The 22,553-nt window shown below is 40.2% G+C and overlaps 1 protein-coding gene across 2 annotated transcripts in view; it reads left to right on the top strand.

Annotated features, from left to right (window-relative positions):
* Positions 1–22,553, top strand: part of Dnah5 (dynein axonemal heavy chain 5) — a 279,864-nt gene that overhangs the window by 150,682 nt on the left and 106,629 nt on the right. For both annotated transcript variants that reach the window (XM_078018064.1, XM_078018069.1), the window contains exons 38-47: positions 118–312; positions 3,602–3,736; positions 4,914–5,021; positions 6,739–6,892; positions 11,212–11,358; positions 13,741–13,982; positions 16,441–16,617; positions 17,125–17,320; positions 18,045–18,187; positions 19,650–19,784. In XM_078018064.1, coding sequence (XP_077874190.1) covers positions 118–312; positions 3,602–3,736; positions 4,914–5,021; positions 6,739–6,892; positions 11,212–11,358; positions 13,741–13,982; positions 16,441–16,617; positions 17,125–17,320; positions 18,045–18,187; positions 19,650–19,784 — 1,632 coding nt within the window. The remainder of the gene's footprint in view (positions 1–117; positions 313–3,601; positions 3,737–4,913; positions 5,022–6,738; positions 6,893–11,211; positions 11,359–13,740; positions 13,983–16,440; positions 16,618–17,124; positions 17,321–18,044; positions 18,188–19,649; positions 19,785–22,553) is intronic.

The following is a 22,553-nucleotide window of genomic DNA, read 5'->3' on the forward strand; positions in this document are numbered from 1 at the left end:
CCTCTGGTGGTCGCTCCAGGATTTTTGTGTCCATAACGGGTCCTCGGATGTCATGCTGCTTTGTGCTCATGGCCCCAGGAACATAGCAGTCACCCTTGGGTTTTGTTTTCGGTTCAGAATCCTGGCTATGCTGGGCGGCAGGAGCTCCCAGAAAACTTGAAGATCAACTTCCGCTCTGTGGCCATGATGGTCCCCGACCGGCAGATCATCATAAGGGTGAAGCTGGCCAGCTGTGGCTTCCTTGACAACATTGTTCTGGCCAGGAAGTTTTTCACACTCTACAAGCTGTGCGAGGAGCAGCTTTCGAAGCAGGTGGGTCCCCCCCGAAAGGCTCTCTGGATTGTTCTATTCAGTGAAATGTTCCCGTTTTGCAAAATTGTAGTTTGGAGTTGTTGACAGAGTACCTTACTGATACCAAACATGGCGTATCATTAGAAAACTGATTTTATCTGCATAGTTTATTGTGAAGGACATTTAAGAATTCCTTTAGATAAAAATAGAAATAAAGCAAATACTGTCCAGACAGACTTAAGAGCCAACGTAACTTGGATATTAATATTTATGATCTATGTCACCTGTACGGTATCTGTATTGTTATGGTGTTTAGGCATATGATCCCAACATTTCTGTTTTTGCCTTCTAAGCTCTTCTCAGGTATCTGACCAAGCGTTGCTAACAATCCTGTTGTGAACTCCTGCTAGTTTCCTCTATTGCTTGGAATAACAGGATCAGGCACCATGAAATTTCAGAGCTAAGAGGCATGAAATGAATCATAGTATTAGCTATTGTATTAGTTATCTGCATTAACTAATTAACTGTTTTAACTAATACTTGTTCCCCTGTGTTATCTATTGCTGAGTAATAATCATATCACAAAGAGTAGCTGAAACAATACACATTTATTATTTCCCAGTGTCAGGGGGCCCAAGGTCACTGTGACTGGGTCCTGGGCTCCGTGTCTAACCGACAAACTGGGCTGCAGTTTCGTCTGAGGCTTAGCTGGGGACTGATCTACTCCACGCTCACCCGGGTGGTTGGTAGAATCCTGCTCCTTGGGGTTGTAACTGAGGGGGTGTTTCTTGCTTGCTGTTGGCCTGAGTCACCTTCAGTTCCTACAGGTCAGGAGTAGGATGGTCGTTCTGGATGGGATTCCCCAACATGGCTCTGGCTTTCTCAAAGTCAGCAAGGAAGGGGTCCGGCGCAGTGAGTGCTCACGTGGTCATGGGCACGCAGTCACATGCAGCCTGTGGTCCCTGCTGTATGTCAGAATCAAATCACAGGTCCTGGCCAGACTCAAGGTGATAAGGTCACACAGGGGCATGATGCAGGCAGGCATTAGGCCACATTTTTTTTTTTTTTTTTGCACATGTAAGTAAAATTTACTAAGAATATTGTGTTGGTCAGTTTTCTGTCACTATGACCAAGATACCTGACGAGGACAACTTAGAGGAGGAAAAGTTTATCAGGGCTCATGGTTTCAGAGCTTTAGTTCATGGTGGGCCAACTCCGTTGCTCTGGGTCCAGGGTGAGGCAGAGCATCATAGTGGAAGCGTGTGGCAGTTGCTGGGTTCATGGTGGCTGGGAAACAGAGAGGGAGGGCGGGTGTAGGGGAGATGCGTCCTTACAGGGCACACTTCCCATGACTCACCACCTGCAGCCCTGCCCTTCTGTCTGCAGTTACCACCCAGTGAGTCCATTCAAGAGAGGGTGGACTGATCAGTCACAGCTCTCACAGACCAATCCTTCCACCTCTGGTAACACAGGAGCTTGGGGAGAGACCCCATATCCCAACCATAACCCGCCTTGCTAACGGATGGTATGCACTGGACAAACACGAGGCTACTCCACGAACAGTGCCTTCAAACCCAGGCAACTTCAGGTTACATAGGTAGCTTCGTAGGTAACCTCCGAAGGCTTCCGTCTCCAACTTCTTTGAATCTGGAATCTTTTGAGACTCTCAGGATGGACCGATTTACATTCAACAGATCTTTGCTGTGAGTTCTCAGCTGCACACAGAGCCTCTGACCTGGCCGGTGAAACTTCCTGGCCAGCCCGGCCCTAACTCTTTGCTTTTTGCCACCGACATTCTTGGCCTCTGCATATCACTTCCTTCACTCCCTCACCCTTATCTTTCCCCCTGTCCAAGAAACACGTACTCTGTGCGTTGTTCTTGCCTGTGGAAGGCTGCCCACATGACCGACTTTCCCTGAGGAAGTTCACCCACCAGCCCTTTCAAGTCACTGTTGCTTTTGTGAAAGTTCATTTATTTATTTTTATTGTTATTCTGAGAACGCCAATTCCTCGAAGGCAGGAACCCAGGCTGAATGGCTTGATGTGCTCCATCCTCCACTCGACCCCTCCTGAGCCAGGCACAGTCCTCCACTTACCTTGATGATGTAGTTTTTATTTTTTGTTTTTTTCATAGGCAAAAAAATATATATAACATATTGTGGTAAAAACATATCACATTACATCTGCCCTCTTTACCATCTTAAGTGTGCAGTTCAGGGGTTGAAAGTATATTCCCAACGTTGTGAAAAGAATCTCCAGAACGTTTCATCTTGAAAAATGGAACCTCTACGGCTACCAACCCACAGCTTCCTCTTCCTGCCCACCCGCCCCGGGTACCCGCCACTGTACTCTCTGTTTCCACGGATTTGACCAGTGCCTTATGCATTGGTTAAATCCTTGTGGACTCTTTCGCACAATGTCCTCACAGTTCATCACGGTGTGGCTTGGAGTTCTTTCTTATTGTGGCTAAACACCATCTCCTCGTGTGTAGATTCCACATTTTGCTTATCCGTTCATCTGCTGGTGGGCATTGGGTCGCTTCCACCACTGGGGCATTGTGACTAGTGCTCCTGTGAATACTGGAGTGTGCATATCTCTTTGAGAACGTGCTTCCAAAGAGGGATGCTGGTTCATAGGGTAGGGATCTTTTCAACTTTGGGAAGAATCACCACCCTGTTTTCCACAGTGGTTGGGTAACTGGATTTTAATGATTCCCTTTACATATGCTGAAATTTGGCAGGATGGAGCTTTCACAAACACATACCCAGGACAAACCTGGGGCTCGGCTTCCTGATTTACCTTCCTGCTTCCTCCTCCAGGTAGTCCTGGAGTGCAGCTGCTCCTCCTCCTCCTCCTCCGTTGCCCCATCTTCTTGCTTACTAGTAAAAAGTCATGTGTGTGTTGCGGGGGCGGAGGTGTGACATGGTCACCATCGAGGTCCAGTTTAATGCTGGTTCTGAATCTTAGCTTTAGAGACACGACTACGTTTCCCCATGTGGGATTAAGAAGTTGTTAGAGGGGGACATCTGTACTTCACAAGAAAAATGAGCACCTCTTTCCTGTCTCCCTGTATCTGTTAGTTCTCAGCTAAGGGCTTAAGCTAATGACGATACATGGGAAGAATTTTTGGACTTTTGCTATTTGCTCAAAAAGTATATAAATAAAGAAATTTATCGCCCTATTCTTTGTGTGAAGTTTTAAAAGGAAAATCAACATTCGTTCATTATTGTAAATTTGTCTTCTGTCAAATTCAAGTTTCCATGGATAGTTTCATACTGAAAGTAATCCCAGTGTCTCTCAAATTCTCCAGGTCCATTATGACTTTGGCCTGCGTAACATTCTGTCAGTCCTGCGGACATTGGGGGCAGCAAAAAGAGCCAACCCCACAGATACAGAATCTACTATTGTCATGCGTGTGCTACGAGACATGAATCTGTCTAAATTGGTAAGGTTCACAGATGGAAATGTTCTACCTGCTTAAATATCAGGTACACTAATTAAGCACAAATGAGTTTTAGAAATATTTATTGGAAGTGCCTAATTATCAGATTAAGTGCTAGAGAACATAACTTTAAATTATACTTTTTCAGAGGTTCTTTTTGCAATGACTCTTATCTAGTTTAAAATGTCTATTACAAAAGATGGTGGAATGAGACGGACATTATTACTCTATGTACGGGTACGATTGCATGAAGAGTGTTACTCTACAAAATCATGTACAACTAGAGAAATGAAAAGTTATGGTCCATTTGTGTAAAAGTTAAAATGAATTTAAAAAATGAAAGTGGGTTTTTAAAAAATGCACATGTTAAGTAAGTTTCCAAATACCTTAAATCATTTTTGTCTTGTTTAACTACTATTGCCTTCCTCAGTCTATGGAGATTGGTAGAAAAATTTATTAAATTTCACAAATGTGTAATAATTTTATACTCTATTTATCCTCCTTTTTATACTCCCTTTTACCATCACACAGGTATGTTGGTTCTGTTTATCTAGAGAATCCTGACTAATATAGTTCATACTCTAGTACACGTTTCCCAATTTAAACTAAAAAAAAATTTTTTTAAATGAGAGATAGTAGGAAATTCATGAATTAATGGTTCATGAATTTATTTTGAAATAAAACTTGATCATGCTGTCATCTTGTATAAAAATCCATTTTTATTGGGCATTAATTATGAGTAAAAACTATTGGACTGTGTGGTGCACACTTAAGGTGAATCTCTGTCTCAGTTTGCCAGCCACATGCAACTGATTTTTAGAAATCTCTTCACTGAGACACCAGAACCCTCTTAACCTTGGGCATCTCTCACTCCAATCAAGGTGACAACTCATGTTAACCATCACATCCACCTAACTAGGTATTTTGTGGAAAGGTTGTCATGCAGGTGGTATTTTCTTTCTACTTCCTTCTTTTCTCAGTTTTGAATTTTTAAGAAAACTATGGTAAAGATGAGAAAAATATTACTCAACTTTGATGAAGGTGATATTTATGAATGGTAATGATAGTTCATGAATTATTAATTCAGAAATAACTTGGGCCATGTTGGGCATTTTTATTTATCTATATATTCTTATGTTTGTGCTCAAATAGTCTGATTTTCCTTTCTTTTCTTTTTTAGATTGATGAGGATGAACCCTTATTTTTGAGTTTAATTGAAGATCTCTTCCCAAATATCCTTCTGGACAAGGCAGGTTACCCTGAACTGGAAATGGCAATCAGCAGACAGGTAATATGTCAATCAGTGGATAGGTAATATGGAGATCAGTGGACAGGTAATATGGCTATCAGCGGACAGGTAATATGGAGATCAGCGGACAGGTAATATGGCGATCAGCGGACAGGCAATCAGATGGTTGCCTTGCTCATGTGTGGTGTGGCTCTGTGGTTGGCCTTGGCATTTGCCACCTTGCTGTGGTTTCCAGACTCCTGTCTCTGAGTGTTACTTGCAGTGGACTTATGTGGCCTCTCAGCTATTGTTCTTGAGATTTGTTCCTTAGGCTCTGGGTGGAGGGATCCACTACCCTATGCATACCATTCGGAGTCTGGATTTCCCATGGTACTTGCTGCTGTTTAATTTTTACAGTCTTCCCACGAATGGAAATTAATTACAAGACCTTGTGCCTCAATTTGATTTCTCATAAAGAAGGTTTGGAAATAAAAAGTTGTTTTCTAAAAGAAGGTGATTTGTTCATATTTATAAGATGCATTTTAGTTCCTTGAAAACATTTGCAATAAAAATCAAATGCAGTAGCACTGGATGTATGTTTTGCTTAAAATTAGTATATAAAAGTCTGAGTTTCCTCATCATTTGGCTGAACTTGTAGCACTACCAAAAGAACTAAGTATCAACTAATTTATGAGACGGCTTATATTAGGGCTGGGGTTGTGGCTCAGTGGTAGAGTGCTCGCCTAGCGTGCTTGAGGCTCTGGGTCAATCCTTAGCACCACATTAAAATAAAATAAAGATATTGCATCCATCTAAAACCAAAAAAATTAAAAAAAACCAAAAAAATTTTAAAAATATGCTTATATTAGTTATTTGAGTACATGAAAAATCTGAAGAGCAAATAATGACATAAATGATACGTGATTATTATTCAAAGTTATTTAAATAAAATAAAAATCATTTATGGTGAATTTAAGCATAGCATGATGGTTAAGCCATGCATAGATTTTGGAGCAGAACATTTGGGCTCAAATCTCAACTTGAGAGCTACAAGTTGAACGTCTTGGGAGATTGTTCAGTCACTCTCGGCCTCAGTTTCCTTAGCTGTACCATGAAGATTTCAATAGTAATGATCTCATCATCTTGTATTGAAGGTTAATCCTAGAGTAGAGTTTGGTATAACTTTTATACTCTGCAATTTGGTTGATAGAAACTATGTAGATATAGCCACTATAGAAACTAGAAAGACAGCTTGAAATTTATATGGAACTTCACTCAATCTGGTATGTCAACCACTTTTCTGTTTTTTAAATTAAACATTCAAAATACATTTTACATGGAGTCTTTATTCTAAAGTTGTTCCTGACTTGTACATTCAAAAAATGTGAATATATTTTCAATTCCCAAAGAGAAATGCAGATGTGTCTTATCAGTATGGGATATTTTAGTTACACTCAGCCTGATTTTTGTCTATGTCTGTGTATATTTTTTGTACAATATGTTTTTTTTATTGAGGTGAAATACACACCATCACATTATTACTTTAAACCTTTTGAAGTGTGCAATCAGTGATATTCAGGACGTTCACATTGTTCAGATATCACTTCCATCTGCCTTCAGAAGTTTTTTTTTTTTTTTTAAATCTTTGCAGACTCTATATCCACTCAATGCCAATCTCCTGTTCCTTCTCCCTGCTCCTATGTCAATGCATCTCTAAAGCACGGTAGTAAGTCAAATCGTTGTGAATGTCGGCCAATGTGGGGTTTCGTTGTTTCAGGTGGAAGAAGCTGGCTTAATCAACCATCCTCCTTGGAAACTGAAAGTCATCCAGCTGTTTGAGACGCAGAGGGTCAGGCATGGAATGATGACTCTGGGGCCTAGCGGAGCAGGGAAAACCACCTGCATCCACACCTTGATGAAGGCCATGTCAGGTACGGCCGCCAATTTCATGACACATTTAAACAGTTGTAACACACTTGAATGCCCACTAGGGACATGCAGGCAGATGCACGAACATATTTTTATAGGACGGAAGGCTGCTTTACTGATTATTAGGTGCATTTAAGGGATAATGTATTACATTAATGGACCAGAGAGAGGAAGCATTTTTAAAGTGACATTTTCACAGTGCTATTTGTTTTACAAATGCCAGGTCGTTTAATTTTCACGATGATCTTGAGAGGTGCCCATTATTATCCCTATTTTATACAAATACCAAGACTCAAATTTGGAAATGCTCCAAGTCAGAAGGATGGTAAGCAATGGGCCTCAGAGTTAAGGTAAAGACTCACTAACAAAAATGCAGGCCTTTCCCAACATACCATGCTACTTCCCAATGAAAACATAATGCAGCATTCTGCTTCCCAATAAATAAAATAAAATTTCAGTCTCAGCTCTGATGTGTGGAAAATCATTCTGATCATAAACCGCCTTCCCACTTGAATCAGATCTGGTGGGGTTAAATGAACAAATGCACTTTTTTTCCAGGTGTCCCTAGTCGTCTTGTCTCTAAGTTACTCACCTTAGGTATTGCCATGTTTATGATTATTTTTTGTTCCCTGTTTTTTCATCAGACATTTATTATTATTTATAAATATATCAGCAGCCCTTAGCTCTGACAGAGCCAACTTCCAAAATTTCATAGAACTTTGGCTGATGGAATACTACACGTCATCCCACAGGATAAAGGTGTTGGTTGGGTTTTGGATCAGCTCATGGAGCTGCAGTGTGCAGATACTGTTGCATTGTTGGTGGCTGCTGGAGATTGCCAGTATTTAATTTAGGTTCCTGTGTGTGTTGGATGTGGTCTCTGTCCCCTCAGTTGTTGGAGGATGTGAATTCAGTGCATTAGAACTCTGCCAGAATGTTCTAAGATGGAAACAGACTCTGCTCCTAGCCAACACTTACCTCCACCAAAATAGAACTCACACCTGCCAGGTTTATCATGAGATTTTTCATGAATGCTATTAAGATTCTGTCTGGGGATTTTATAGTTTTAAAAATTGTGTTTTCCTTCTGAAAAAGTATGCTCAGTATTTTCGTTGCAGTTGTGAAGCTGTCTTATGCTAAGAATAAACTTGTAAATGCACCTGGTGTAATGACTTGAACAAAATTAAGTGCTAAATTTTAAACAGTATGGATACATTGTATATAATATATCTAAATTATGTAGTCCACATGGTATCATTGATTTTGGAGATGATCCTTGCAAAGGTGAATTAATTATTAGATTATTTCTTAACCCAACACTTGGTTTGGGGACATAGGGAAAACATTTGTTATCCTCAGTAATACATTGTTTTTGCTGAAAATTTTAATTATCCAAAAGACAGAGGACAATGGGGTAGAATTTCTACTAAACAACCTGGGTGTTTGTTCCCTGATAATACTGTGATTTGATCATCACATGATTTTAATGTTCTGGACTTTGAAGTTCTGCCAGGTGTACCAGCAGTAGGAAAACAGGTATGAGAAAGCATGCCTCTGTTTTTAAGGGGACTGCAGTGTGGCTAGGGGAACAAACCTATGAATAGATAACTATAACTCAACAAGGAACTGCTATGAGCAAGCTTTGGACAATTATGCTGTGAACAGAGGCCAAGGAGACTGGACACTTTGCTAAGGAATTTTAGAAAGTCTTACAGAGCAGGTGCTACTTCCTCTGAGGCTTGAGTAGCAGATGGATAAAGATATTTTTAGCAGAAAGAAGAGCCTACAGGTAGGAAGGACTGAAGAGAGCATGAGATATCTGGAAGTGCTTTGGTGTGGATGAAATGCCCTTTGTTTATGGGGTGGGAGTGTGGGTGATGAAGCTGGTTATGCAGGTATGGAAGGTGCGACTGGCATCCAGTGCCACTCTTTGGCCCTCCCCTGCTGTAGATGCAGCTGTGTTGGAGAGCCCTCCAGACCCACACTAGCTTCAGAATATCTCCCAGCTTTTGAATCAGCGAACTAGCTCAGCCTAGAAGTCAGGGTTGGTGGGAAATAATGTTTCTGAGGCAGCCATTCTATCAACCAATGGGAGAAGACCTCATGGCAAGTGTCCCGCCTCTTGTCTTTCTTTTTTATTTTCTATTCAATGCGCCTTTCTATTGCCTTCTCTGATTTATTGTCTTGGTCAGTCTATCCCTTCATCTGAAATTTCCAGTGTCCAAGTCCTTGTTTCAGGTCTGCTTTTAGATGGGTCTCAGGTAGGGCACTGGGTGGCCCGAGGGGCTGTGTGGCTCACACTAAGCATGGAGGCTTTGTTCTGTAGGTGAAGGGAAGCCACCGAGCGGGGGAGTGGCATGGTCATCCTGTGGGTGGAAGGCCATCTGGTGGTCATGGAAGAGCAGATAAGGGGCAGCACGGGCAATCTGGAGTCTATAAGAAGGTGACAGCAACTAAGAGGTGCCTACACCAAGGCAGAGTCCAGGAAGGTCAAGAGATGCCTAGGAGAAGCAAGAGGAATTAATCTAATCAACGTTGTAAAAGTCAAGCACTGTTTTCCTTAGAGTGCTCTTATGAGAATGTGGTGGCCTCTTAATAAAAATGATAAAAATTCTACCTGTTCCATCATGAAATAAATTGCCATAGTTTCTCTTTTTTTTTGTGTGTGCAATAGACCCAGTCCAATATTTCCTTTGTGAAAGTGTCATAGACTATAAGATTTTTTTTTAAAAAGAACTTTATGTATTTATATTTTTCATGGGGTGCTGAGGATTGAACCCAGTGCCTCTCGTATGCTAGGCAAATGCTCTGCCACTGAGTCACAACCGCAGCCCCACTGTGAGATTTTGCTGTCCTTTTGTGACGTGTGTGATGAGATTTGAAAGAAAGAAAGAATATGGTGTTGCCAGAGTGTTATGGAAGTCATCAATTGCTAAAGCTGAATGGCAGCTCAGTTGAACTTTAGCACCATGAAATATCAAAAAGAATTGCCCAGGTTGTTTTTGTGATTTGCAAAAATTAGAGATATTGTCTAATTTCCTAACTGCTTGCTTTAGCCAGGAAAACTTTCTCTTTTCTCCAGAGAAACAGATCACTAAGACACACACACACACACACACACACACACACACACACACACACACATACACGGACACACACACACACATGTGTGTATAGATTTCTAATGAGTAATTGACTCATGTGCTGAAGGACACCAAGAAGTCCTCCTATCTGCCATTACACACTAGAGGCCAGGGAAAGCTGGAGATGTAAACTGGTCCCAGAGAACACGGGGAACTAATGACTCATATCTTACTCTGAGGGCTGGAGAAGATGAGATGAACTGTCTTAGCTCAAAGGCTCAGGCAAGAAGAAAAAGGGGAGACTTCCTCTCTCCTCTGTATTTTGCTTTATGGGGGCCCTCAACAGATGGGATGATAACCACACGTATGCAGGAGGAAGATCTACCGAGCCACAGATTCAAATGCTATTCCTATCCAGAACTGCATATGGGTTAAGGGATTAAAAGGGTACCATTTGTTCATAGATTGACCCAGAAAAAATGTTTAATCTAGGCCCACTGGGGTCAGTCAAAGTGACCTAAAGAAATTAACCATCACAGTGGGATTTAATGTAATATCTTTTCTCATGTGCATATCTAGGTATGGTTGTATTATCTGATCTTCACACAATTATAGAATATTTCAGCATCTATTTTTATGATTTTATACTTTAAATGATTTTCTTCACTCTTCTACTCATTAACTCCAGTCCCTTATGTGCAAACTTCCAGCCCATTTAAAAGTACTTTGAGGATTTGAAAGCTTCAAATGCATTTCTTGAAGATGGCCACAAAAGTCCTCGATTCATACAAAATTCATTTATTTTATCTTTTCCAAGATAAGCAAGAAAAGGTATCAGAAAACTCAAGCTGATAACGGAGAGGTGGAGGCATTTTCTAGCTGATATTTCAGTCACAAGATTTAATCTAATATGCCACAAACTGAAGATACCCTGAGCTGTGAAATTTAGAGAAGGTCTAGATTATAGTAGCACCTTCATAATTCCCGAATGGTACCCTTTCAATCCCTTAAGCAATATGCAGTTTTCTTTACAGAGATAAAAATGTGCTTTAGTCAACAAAGTACAATGAGGCTAATTACGATAGCTTGGGATGCACATGACATATCTTTTCCATGTAATTTTGCATTTTTCATATTTTGAGCACTTGCTGACGCTACACCACAAATTAGTGCTATGTTGCTTAATGACGGTTCATTGCACATCTGAGATGTTTAAAATTTGGATTTACTTGCTATAGATTGTGGAAAACCACACCGGGAAATGAGGATGAATCCCAAAGCAATTACCGCCCCCCAGATGTTTGGTCGGCTTGATGTGGCCACAAATGACTGGACTGATGGGATATTTTCTACCCTTTGGAGGAAAACGCTGAGAGCTAAGAAAGGTAGAAGACGAATTACAAGTATTATTTTTAACATGCACTTCTAAATAAAATCCTTGGTGGCTGGATAGAATTATTAAAGCAATAGAATCCTCCATATAATACGTTAGTCAAGACTAAGAAGTCATAAATCAGTTTGATATCTGTGAATGTTGAAATAATGAAATTATTGATTCATATATTTAAACCTCCCATTTGAAAGACTAGTTTTTGAAACAATACTTCTGTATCCCTATGATATCTTAGAAAAAAAATAGATGGAAAAAGCTGTTAAGGAAAATTTGATAGTATTGAACAAAGTGATTCTATCCTAACTTTTCACTGAATATTTTTAAAATGTTACTTTTAGTTATGTACAGTCAATTTAAAAATACTGATTCTGCTATAAAATCACAAGAGAAAATGAGCTTCTTTGGAGAGAAAATCGTATCTGTGAAAAATGAAGTCTATATTGAACGTGAAAATTATTCTGTTTAAGATGGACACTGGTGTGGGGTTGTTTAAACAGACAGTAAGGGCAAGTGGCTCAGTCTGAACAATGTCTCGCTGGCTTATGCACGCTGCACATTGAACCCAGTGTTCTCAGAGTGCAAACTCAGATGGATGGTGGTGTCCATTCTCCTCCCCACGTTTTCTCACTTCTGAGTGAGTAACGGAAGGAAGCCTCAGGAGCAGGAAGAACACAGGAGAAGGACAGCTGCCGGGCTCACCTCCTGAGGCTACCCTCTGCACCACAGGGTCTGTTGAAGGCAGAGCCAATGAGGGGCTCACGTGGAACGCAGCTCATTGAACTAGTATCAGTTGTCAGAAGAGAAATCAAGATGTTCCACTTCTGAAGCGTGCTTAGATTAGAGATTGTTTTTTTTATTTGTTCTGAGACTCCAGTGTCAATGCAAATCTCATGACGCAAGTTCAAAAAGAAGGGCTAGGAGAGGATTTTCTCTCTCTCTTGAAAAGGCAACAGGTGCTTTTTGCTTTCAAAGTGACTTGTGATTAGATCCCCATGGTTTTCCGCCCTTGCTAGTCCAGTGACCTTGATTAGCATTCTCAAAGCATTGTATTTGAAATAGAACATTTCAGCCTTAACTCACTTGGCCTTGGCATCCCCCATCCGACTGGCTCTCCTCTCACTTCTGCTTTGTGGACAGGTGATGGAGGGCCTAGCAAAAGAGACCCCCACCAGGAATCTAAATGTTGCCTTGCCTCTGCCTTCAGACCTCTGGTCTCTCTCTACACTTTGCAGTTAGAAGAAATTTACCTAGTCCCATCATTATAAATTGCCACCTCTAAGCTGATGGCTTCCACATTTTAACCTTAGCCATGACCCAACTCAGCAGTTCTGCTGGGCTCTGGACATTAACCTGTGCATACTAGAAATTATTCCATGCCTCTGCCTGTCTTGCCTCACCTGTCTTTCCCAGAGCACTCATATACTTCTTCCTTTTCTCCTCTTCTTGCCAGTCCCATTCAGCATCGTACTGCTTGGTATATATTCACTTGTTTTCATCCCTCTGGACTGCAATAACACAATACCACAGAATGGGTGGTTTATCACCAACAGAGGTTCATTTCTCAGTTTTGGAGGCTGGGAGTCTGATATCGGGGTACCTGCAAGGCTGGACCCCCGGGGGGCTTTCTTCTAGGTTGCAGACTGCTAACTCTTTTGTTCTCAAGTGGCAGAAGGAGCAAGGGTTCCCTCTCTTTTACAAGGACACCAACCCCATGGCTGAGGCCTCCTCTGTTTCGGTCAAATCATCTCTCAAAGTTGTACATTCTAAGACCATCGCCTTGAGAGTTGGGGTTTTGAAATATGAATTTTGAGGGGACAGAAACTATTCAGTCCTTTGCATTACCTTAAACTTATTCCTGCTCAGGGTCTTCACACTTTCTAGTTCCACTGTCTGGAAAATTCTATCCCGAGACCTTTCTATTCTTTATTCTCCTTCTGGAATCTTCCATTGACTGTCTTATCTAAAATGGTACCCCCACTCCCTTTACCTGATTAATTTTTCTTATATATTTTTTCTTCTACTTATTTGCTTGACAGTCTTTTCTACCCTTAGTTCAAAGCTCTTTGAAGGCAGGATGTTGTTTTATTTGCCTCAGTATCCCCAGGCCCTAGGATGGTGCAGACCCAAGGAAGGTGCTTAATGAGTATGTGTCCAATGAACGAATGATTTTTAAAATTTGATTATGGACCTTATGTAATTGCTATATAAAAAAAACTGTAGAAGTCCAATAGCTAAAATTGTTAAAATAATCATTTGGGATCAAAGCTTTATTTAAAAGTGATAAAATTATTTAAGATTGCAGTCCTTCTGCCAGCTCTGTAGCTATGTATATATGCACATGTGTGTGTATGCTTTCCCCCGTGGGGAATTCTAGGAGAGCATATCTGGATAGTTCTTGATGGTCCAGTCGACGCCATCTGGATTGAAAATCTGAATTCCGTTTTGGATGATAATAAAACCCTAACCCTTGCCAATGGCGATCGGATTCCTATGGCTCCAAATTGCAAGATCATTTTTGAACCTCATAACATTGACAATGCTTCTCCGGCTACTGTCTCAAGAAATGGAATGGTTTTCATGAGTTCTTCTATCCTTGATTGGAGTCCCATTCTTGAGGTATGATTGACTCCTTCTTTTGTATAATTACAAAGGAAAACAGACCCTTTAGCATTCTTTGAATGTGTGTGTGTGTGTGCAGATTTTCCTGCAGCTGGCAGCGTAATTGCCTTTTTATGCTAATGTTGATGGAAGACCCTTGAATACACTGTGACATTCAAGCTCTGATTGCCCCTCTCAGGCTCCTTAGTGCTCTCCTAATCACTTTAGAACTGTGATTTCCAGGTAATTGCCAGGCCTACAGTGAATCAATAATCCTGCCAAACTCTGTCTGAGCACTGAATAAGTAAAATTTAATTTGACTTCATTCAAGGATTCATGAAATTTTTAAAAGGTACTCATTCACATAAAGTTTGGGAACAACCATCTTAGAATACTAACTTGAAGACAATTTGTTAAAATTGCATATAAAGAATTTTAATGAGATTCAGTAGTTATAACATTAATTTTAAGTTTATATTTGGAAATGATATTTTAGATAATCTCTCTTCATTTCATGATTAGGTATATCATTTTATTATCACCAGTCTACTCTAGAATATACCAATTAGGATTAGATTAATAATAAAATGCTTGGTATAATTAGATATTTTATTAAGTTAATCCTATAATGTAAGGCAAGGTTTTTATTAGATAAACCATGCAGCAAGTCATTTTTGATGTATTTGGTCTAGTTTATTGTTTTCATTTACACACACACATATTTGAAGATGAAAGGAGATATTTATTTTATATTGCTGCTATATTTTTGTACTTCCATTTTTATATTTATTATTTATTTTTAATATTTAATATTATTTATTTATTTTATTAATGTCTTTCCTAAGGTTATACAACTTTGTATCGAAAGGGGTTTAGATTTGGAGAGTATTAAGATGTGAAGGAGTGCAGTGTATGGCAAAGTGGTGTTGACATGGTTGACTGTGTCACTAAGGATACTCCAAGAGATTTCATACTTTACAATTAAATTACCTGTCCATGGAAGAAACTAAAGAGCAGGGGTTCTTGACTCCAGCTTTGCAAAAGTAATTAATAATGACAGATTTTTAAAATAGAGATGATTGGGTCACATCCCCATTCTACCAAATTAGAGTGCTGGAGAAGACGACCCAGGGCTTCTTGTTTCTAAAAGCAAAATAGATCTTTCTATCTTTCTTCCGTTTTTTTTTTTAATTATTTCTAGTAGTCGTAAACTCTGAGTGAAAAAGTATTTATGTGCTTTTTCTCAAATACTTCAATTTCACAAGGGTTTTTTTTTGAAACATATTCTTAAAGTACTAGGTAATAAATATTTAGAGTTTGCTGCTATAAAATAAGCTCCAATTATAGGCCCTACAGATTGAGGCTGATTAAGACCTTTACATTGATGGTATATCTACCCAATAATATTTTTCTATGCTTTTAAAGAAGGCAATTTTTCTCTTGGACATGATCAGGAAGAAATGCGATTCACCAGCAATACGCTGAAAATCTTAACAGCCGTGCAGGCCGGCTCAGAGAGAGTTACCAGCAGGCAGACCATGCCGCAGGGTCTCCTCAGCTGCAGGGAGACAGGCTGGTTACCTGTCCTAGTGAATGTCTGTTTTTTGTTCCATCAACTAGAAAGTGTTATATTTTGGTTGAGGTGGAATCATGGTAAATTCATGAATTAATGAATAATTCAGAATGGGCATTTTATTGCTTCTGTTCAGAGACCTCTGTTGTTTCTTGGAGCATTGAGCTGTTCTCTTGACCGAAGAGAACTTGCCTCATCTTAACAAAATGCTACTTGTCAAGTGATGTTTTATGAATGACATGTACTTTCTTAGCATGGGGTTCCCCAAATAACTGAATTTTTCCACTTTCTTGAATATACTTCAGTATTTTTCTGTATTGTTCATTGATTAAACTTGAAAAAATTAAAAGAAATGAGGAATTGTGGCAAATTTTTGCTTTGCATTTAAAAATGTGGGTGAATTTCCTTTGCTCATTTTTTTTTTTTAAATTTCCTTTTCCTTCTGAGTTATTTCCATGAAGATACCTGCCTCCTCATCTGCTGCTAGCATGTTTTTGAATCAGTTGAAGGCTGTTTCTCCAGCTTAGCCTCAAGGCCTGGGCTGTTGTGTAGTGTAGTGCTGGTGGTGTGGATGCACACTCTGGGTTTGAGTTCTGGCCTGGCCACCTACCAACTGTGGGATGCTGAGCTATTACTGGATCTTCCTGGGTTTTTTTCCTCTTCTATAAGAGGGACATAATAATAGCTCCTACCTCACAGAGTTGCATCGAAGATTAAATGAATTAATACGTGGTAGGGTTTATAGCAAGACCTGGCACATCCTAAGTGCAGTATGGCCATTGGATATTATTATTGCTAATATAATTGCTATTATTATGATTATTATTATTGACATTTGTCCCCACGTGGTCATTCTCCGGTTGCTAATAGATCGAATTCATGTACTAATTTGTGAACTCACAGGGATTTCTTAAGCAACGCCCGCCTCAAGAAGCTCAAGTGCTGCGCCAGCTGTACACGGAGTCTTTCCCAGAGCTGTACCGCTTCAGCGTTCAGAACCTGGAGTACAAGATGGAGCTGCTGGAGGCCTTCGTGATCAGGCAGAGCGTGGACATGCTGCAGGGCCTGATCCCTCCCAAGGTGCGCTGCTCCACTTTGGGGAGCATTTCTTTCCTACTGGCTGAGCCGCACTGTGTAGAGAACATGATATCTGAGTAGATTTGGTTAGAGTGTGTGTGGGGGTGGGGGGGCTGTTTGAAATGTGGATCCCCCGCCTGCCTACTTTGTCTCTTCTCTTCTTCTCTCCTCATCTCATCTCGTCTCCACCTCCCCACTCCCCACAAAAAGCAAGCCATGGATTCACAATTTTGCTGCTGGTTGATAAAAGTCATCTAGTAAAATATCCCTAATTTATTAAAAAACAAACAACAACAACAGACACCAACCAAACAAGCAACAACAACAAAAAAACAAAACCGGGTGTTCCTAGAGAGAAGTTCCTTATTTGTCGCCGGCTGTATTCATCTTTCCCTTGTTGTCTGGGGGGGAAGGAACGCTGACCCTTTCCAGGTGCACTGTTTTCACTGAGCCAAGTTTTGGTTTGAGCAACCGAGTGACCCAGTACCCGCGTGCTTCTTGCCTCCCCAGGAGCAGGGCGGGGAGCTGAGCCCCGAGCACCTGGGCCGGCTGTTCGTGTTCGCGCTCATGTGGAGCGTGGGAGCCGCGCTGGAGCCGCACGCGCGCCGCAGGCTGGAGCTCTGGCTGCGCGCCCGGCCGCCCGCGCTGCCCCTGCCGCCCGAGGGCCCCGGCGACGGCATGTTCGACCACTACGTGGCGCCCGATGGTGAGCTCCAGCTTATCAAGAGCAGCAGGCCAAATATTTTAAAAGCAGGAATGGAACCCTCCGCAGTAAAGATGGAAAGGTTCATGTGCAAAGAAAGCGCATTAATGTTTCTCTTAAAAAAGGTTTGCTTAGTGTTCTAAATGCGCATTTCCGCCCTGAACTTTTAATAAGGAAAATTGCAAAGATCTCCCAAGCAGATCCATTTCAACCACTCACTCAGCATAATCAGCAACTGACGTCAAAATCACAAAGGCTGAAGAACGTTTCTTACTCAGTATGGGTGTTCATATTTATATATGTTTTTAGATTATTTATACATGTGTATATGTATAGATGAAGTACATATTTTTATATAATTATGTCTTTTATATGCGTGTATATACATAGCATAAAAGCTGGTGAGACCTGACATTTTTAAATGATTAATGATTTCAGGCACATGCACTCTCTGTTCTGTATTTCTACATACAGTATTCTTGAAAACCTATATATTTTGTAAAAGAGGATTTTAAGATAGTTGCTAACATGGCCACTTTGGTATAATTCCATGGGAGTTTTGACCAAGCTAACTCATACTTGTATGATGATATCTCTAATCTTAATGATCTTTATCTTATGGGGAGTATTTGGAAGATGTCCTCCTGAGAGTTCAAGGGTGTCTGCTAATTTCAGGTAGGAGTTAAATTACTATCAGAAAAATGTGACCATTCTCTGTTCATCTCAGGTACCTGGATGCACTGGAACACACGTACCCAGGAATATGTGTATCCATCTGATACTACCCCAGAGTACAGCTCCATCCTGGTGCCAAATGTTGACAATGTGAGGACTGACTTTCTAATTAAAACCATTGCTAAACAGGGCAAGGTATGGCTTTTAAACTTTTGTTTTAAAAAAATAGCCCTAGTTCATAATTATTTTTCATGAAAATAGCATATTTTTTAAAAGATCCCTTGAAAACTTAAAACATACTGCATCTATTTATTTATTTATTTTTTTGGTGCCTGAGAACTGAACTCAGGGGCACTCAACCACTGAGCTGCATCCCTGCCCTACTTTGTATTTTATTTAGGGACAGTGTCTCACTGAATTGCTTAGCACCTTGCCATTGCTGAGGCTGGCTTTGAACTTGAGATCCTCCTGCCTCAGTCTCCCAACCGCTGGGATTATAGGCATGTGCTACCACGCCTGGCCTGAATTTACTTTTAGAATGGTTTCTTGTAGGGGTTCTGTGTTTGGGATTGGGGTCCTGATGACTTCATGGCCATGACATGCTTTGTGCCCGGAAAGTTTCTGTGCCAAGTCATGGGAATGCCCTCCCATGCTAGAGTCTTATCAGCTTGGACCTTAATCTTAGGCACATAACTCCTGGGGATAAAGGAAGTTGCTTGCTTGATAACTACAATGTTTCACCAAGCTCTGGTGCTCCTGGAATTGCCTACCTAACAGTAACTTCAGACAATGGACCTTCTTGAGAACTGCACAAAGCTCCTGACATTGCATACTGTAACTGTGAGATGTAACTGCAGAATAAGTAACCTTAATGATACTCTAAACAACAATGTGGTTATGGTACTAATGACCTAATGTAACCTATTGGCATAAATAAACTTGGACAGAGGGCCACTCTGCCACCTTCCATGCCTCTGCATCTTGTCTCTCTGTCTCTTTTTTGATTATTATTTTTTGATTATAATTTCTTTTACTGTTTAGAATAAACGAAAATATTGTATAAATGAGTGAACACCTTTTATTATTTCCCAGGACAATATTAGAATTAAATAGTCCTCGTTCATGATTATTTCTCATGTATTAGTTGAGAGAAAGTGAATTTCGACTTATTTTTTTTTTCCAAAGAGAAATCCTTCCTTTTTGATTGTTGACCTTGAGGTTGCTGTAACAAAACAGCAAGGCCTGGGCGTCTTAGACAATAGCAGTTTTTCTCACTTTTCTGGAGACTGGAAGTGTGGGATCAAGGTGTTGGCAGGATTGGTTTCTCAGAGACCTCCCTCCTTGGCTTGCAGATGGCACTCTCTCTGTGTATTCCCATGACTTTCTGTGTGCATGTGCCCACTGCTTTAGGTGTCCACATGGCCTCTTGTTGTGAGGACACTCATTGGGTTGGAATAGGCCACTCCAACATCCTCATTTTGCCATGTTATCTGAGACACCTCTTGAGAGTCTCTATCTCCAGATATGGTCATATTCTGGGACATAGGAGATGAAGGCTTCTACATGTGAATTTTGAGGATCAGGGTGGGGGACTCAATTCAACCCATAATCATCCTTTTATTTCCTTTTACTTCTTTCTCGGCTCCTTTTGTTGTAGGCTGTACTATTAATTGGTGAACAAGGAACAGCCAAGACTGTCATAATCAAAGGATTTATGTCAAAATATGATCCTGAAAGTCACATGATCAAGAGTCTGAACTTTTCTTCTGCCACCACTCCACTGATGTTTCAGGTACTGGCTCTCTTGTATTACATCTGTAATGAGTTTTGGAGGCTCAGATCTGTTCTTCTGCCTGTGCCCACTGAACCTCATCTGAATTTTCATTGCCGTATATCTCCCTTATGTATGTCTTCCATCATCTCTATTATTCATTGCAATGAAACTATTCTCTAGCTAGATTGTAATATCTAATCTTACATTGTGGAGAAATAGAGTTTATATAATTTGCCATAGTCCTCAATACTGTTTATAATACCAATGTAGAAAAGCCTGTGAAAATGAAAAATCCCCAAACGAAGAATATGTCATTTATTCTCCCACATAAATCTACTTCCTCTCTCTAGAATCTGCTTTTCTAGGTTTATTACTATTTTTCTAGCCTTTAGAATCATAGATATCTTTGATGAATCTTTCTTGAATCCAAGGCTGTAAGTTTACCTGAAGAAATGCTTTACACAGTTCTTCATTTTTCTTCATGTTCCCTGTTCTCCTCTACAAAATCTAACTCTCCACAATCCACCCCAGGACATCAGCATGGAGGAATCCTGAGTTGTTTTGGTTCAAGTCTAATTCTCTTCCATTCTCCCAAACTCTGTTTCCTAAATTGATACTTTTGTTTTGTTATTACCTGACTTAACATCCTACCATGGTTTCCATAGTCAATTCCCACAAGGTATTTTAGAATTTCAGCAGATGAAATATTATACATCATATCATATATCATATCATATATCATATCATATCATCATAAGAGTGACAGAAACTGCTAGGACTGACGTGGGTTTGTCTGACTTTTTTTAAAAAATTTTTATCCTGGTCTAAAATTGTATAAGATTTTATTGAAACTAGGGAGGAAGTTCTTAAAAATCAGCTTATGCTTTAATCATTTACAAACTATCACACATATTTTTGTAAGAATATTAATATGTTATCACAAAGACAGGCTTCGCAAATTGCACATAGAAAGGGAATATTTAGGGGAATCCAAACTTGCTTTTGATGAACTTTGTTGTTCTTTAGTTACTGCAATGAAAATATCAGAGCAATGAAGATTGTTAAGGGCACGGCTAAATCATGACTTTCCATCACTTCATTCAATTGGTGACAGCAGAGTGCCAATACACTGAGACCATTGATTAAATTTCTAAATTAGACTGTCAACTTCATCATACTCTTCTGCTGGAGATGGGAGTTTCCAGTCCTGGCTAGCCTTCTATCAAATGAATACCATTTATACAGAGTCTCAGTGGGAAGGTCTGTTTGAAAGGTCAACTCTGAGTTATAGACTTGGCAGGGGTATTGTTGTGTCTGGGGAGCAGCACATTAAATTATCCTAGGCTGGCAAGGTACATATTTTATTGATACCGCTTTACATTTAAAGGACTTTTGTTAGCTTTACTTTAGGACAATACTCTGTTTAAAGGCTATGATTATAACCTTATTTAAGGATGAAGTTTTAAAAAATCAAAATGTGATCTTTTTCTTCATGTAATGTAATTATCTAGCTATTAACACTTCTGAGACTGTAGTAAATCTTTAAGCCTACAAAATAAATTTGATAGCAACTATCCAGAGTTAGTGCAGACCTCAGGGGTTAAGGGCATAGTCTCTCCCAAGACGGCTCTACTGCAGACACCAGCCACAAGCTCAGGGGCTCCCAGGCCACCCAGACTTCTGCCCAAGTATCTACTTGTTTGGTTTCTCATGAAACCTTCAGTTTTGATAATTTACTAGCATGACTTACAGAACTTAGGAAAGCACTATTCTTACAGTTTTTTTTTTTGTTAAATATAAAGGATAAATATCAATAGAGCCAAAGGAAAAGGTTTATAAGGAAAAGTTTAGGAAGGTCTCCAATGCAAGCCTTCCTTGTCCTCAGGATGCATTACCTTCTGGGCATATCACGTATATCATCAATCACCAAAGAAGTTCACTAGAACTTCCGTGTCCTGAGTTTTTATTGGGGTCTCATTACGGGGGGGCATGCTTGATTGAATAATTGGCCCCATGATTGAGTTCAAACTTCAAGTCCCCTTCCCTCCCAGTTCAGATCCCAACCTTGTAATCCCATGGTTGGTCTATCCAGCTCAAAATTTGAGGGCTTACATAGTTTTTTCCCACCGTGTGAGGAATTTGTTTGAAGAACAAAGATGTTCCTATGATTCAGCAAATTCCAAGGTTCTCTCCAAGGTTTGAAGATTCTCTCCCAGGAGCCAGAACAGCTGAAGTCTTTACTATAGGATGAGGCCCTACTCACTGTGTTTTTGTGCCAACTCTGGTGTTTGACCACTGTAAAGTAGGGAAGATTCGTGGTCTGTGTCTCTGAGGTATTAATTTCCTAGAAAATGCCACGTTATCCAGAGAACATCTTTATTATTTGGCATACAAGTTAATAAACCATACAGTAAATTTCTAGGTGTGATCAGAGGGATAGTAAAGCAGGCTTTGGAAACAGAACCCATCTCATTAGGTTCCTTAGCACCTCAGCCATGCAAACCCTGTCCCTCCGGTCCTGGGTGTTCTGTGGAGCAGTAGCACCACTCTTTCTTTTCCTGCTCAGAATCATCTCATCTGCTGTGCAGTGCCTGAGCCCATTCTGACTGCTGAGCTTCAAGCTCTCTATTAAGCGAGACTCATTAGTTTTAGAAAGCTTTCAATTAGCCAAACTGCTGTAATTAACTTTCTCTCTATAATTTTCAGTCATTCATACTAAACAGGGCTGATGGCGTAGAGAATTTGTCTCTGTCTCCCACTTATCTGGAGCTCAACCAGATGGAAACT

Source organism: Ictidomys tridecemlineatus, chromosome 1 (genome assembly GCF_052094955.1).
Source record: "Ictidomys tridecemlineatus isolate mIctTri1 chromosome 1, mIctTri1.hap1, whole genome shotgun sequence".
Classification (NCBI taxonomy): Eukaryota; Metazoa; Chordata; class Mammalia; order Rodentia; family Sciuridae; genus Ictidomys; species Ictidomys tridecemlineatus.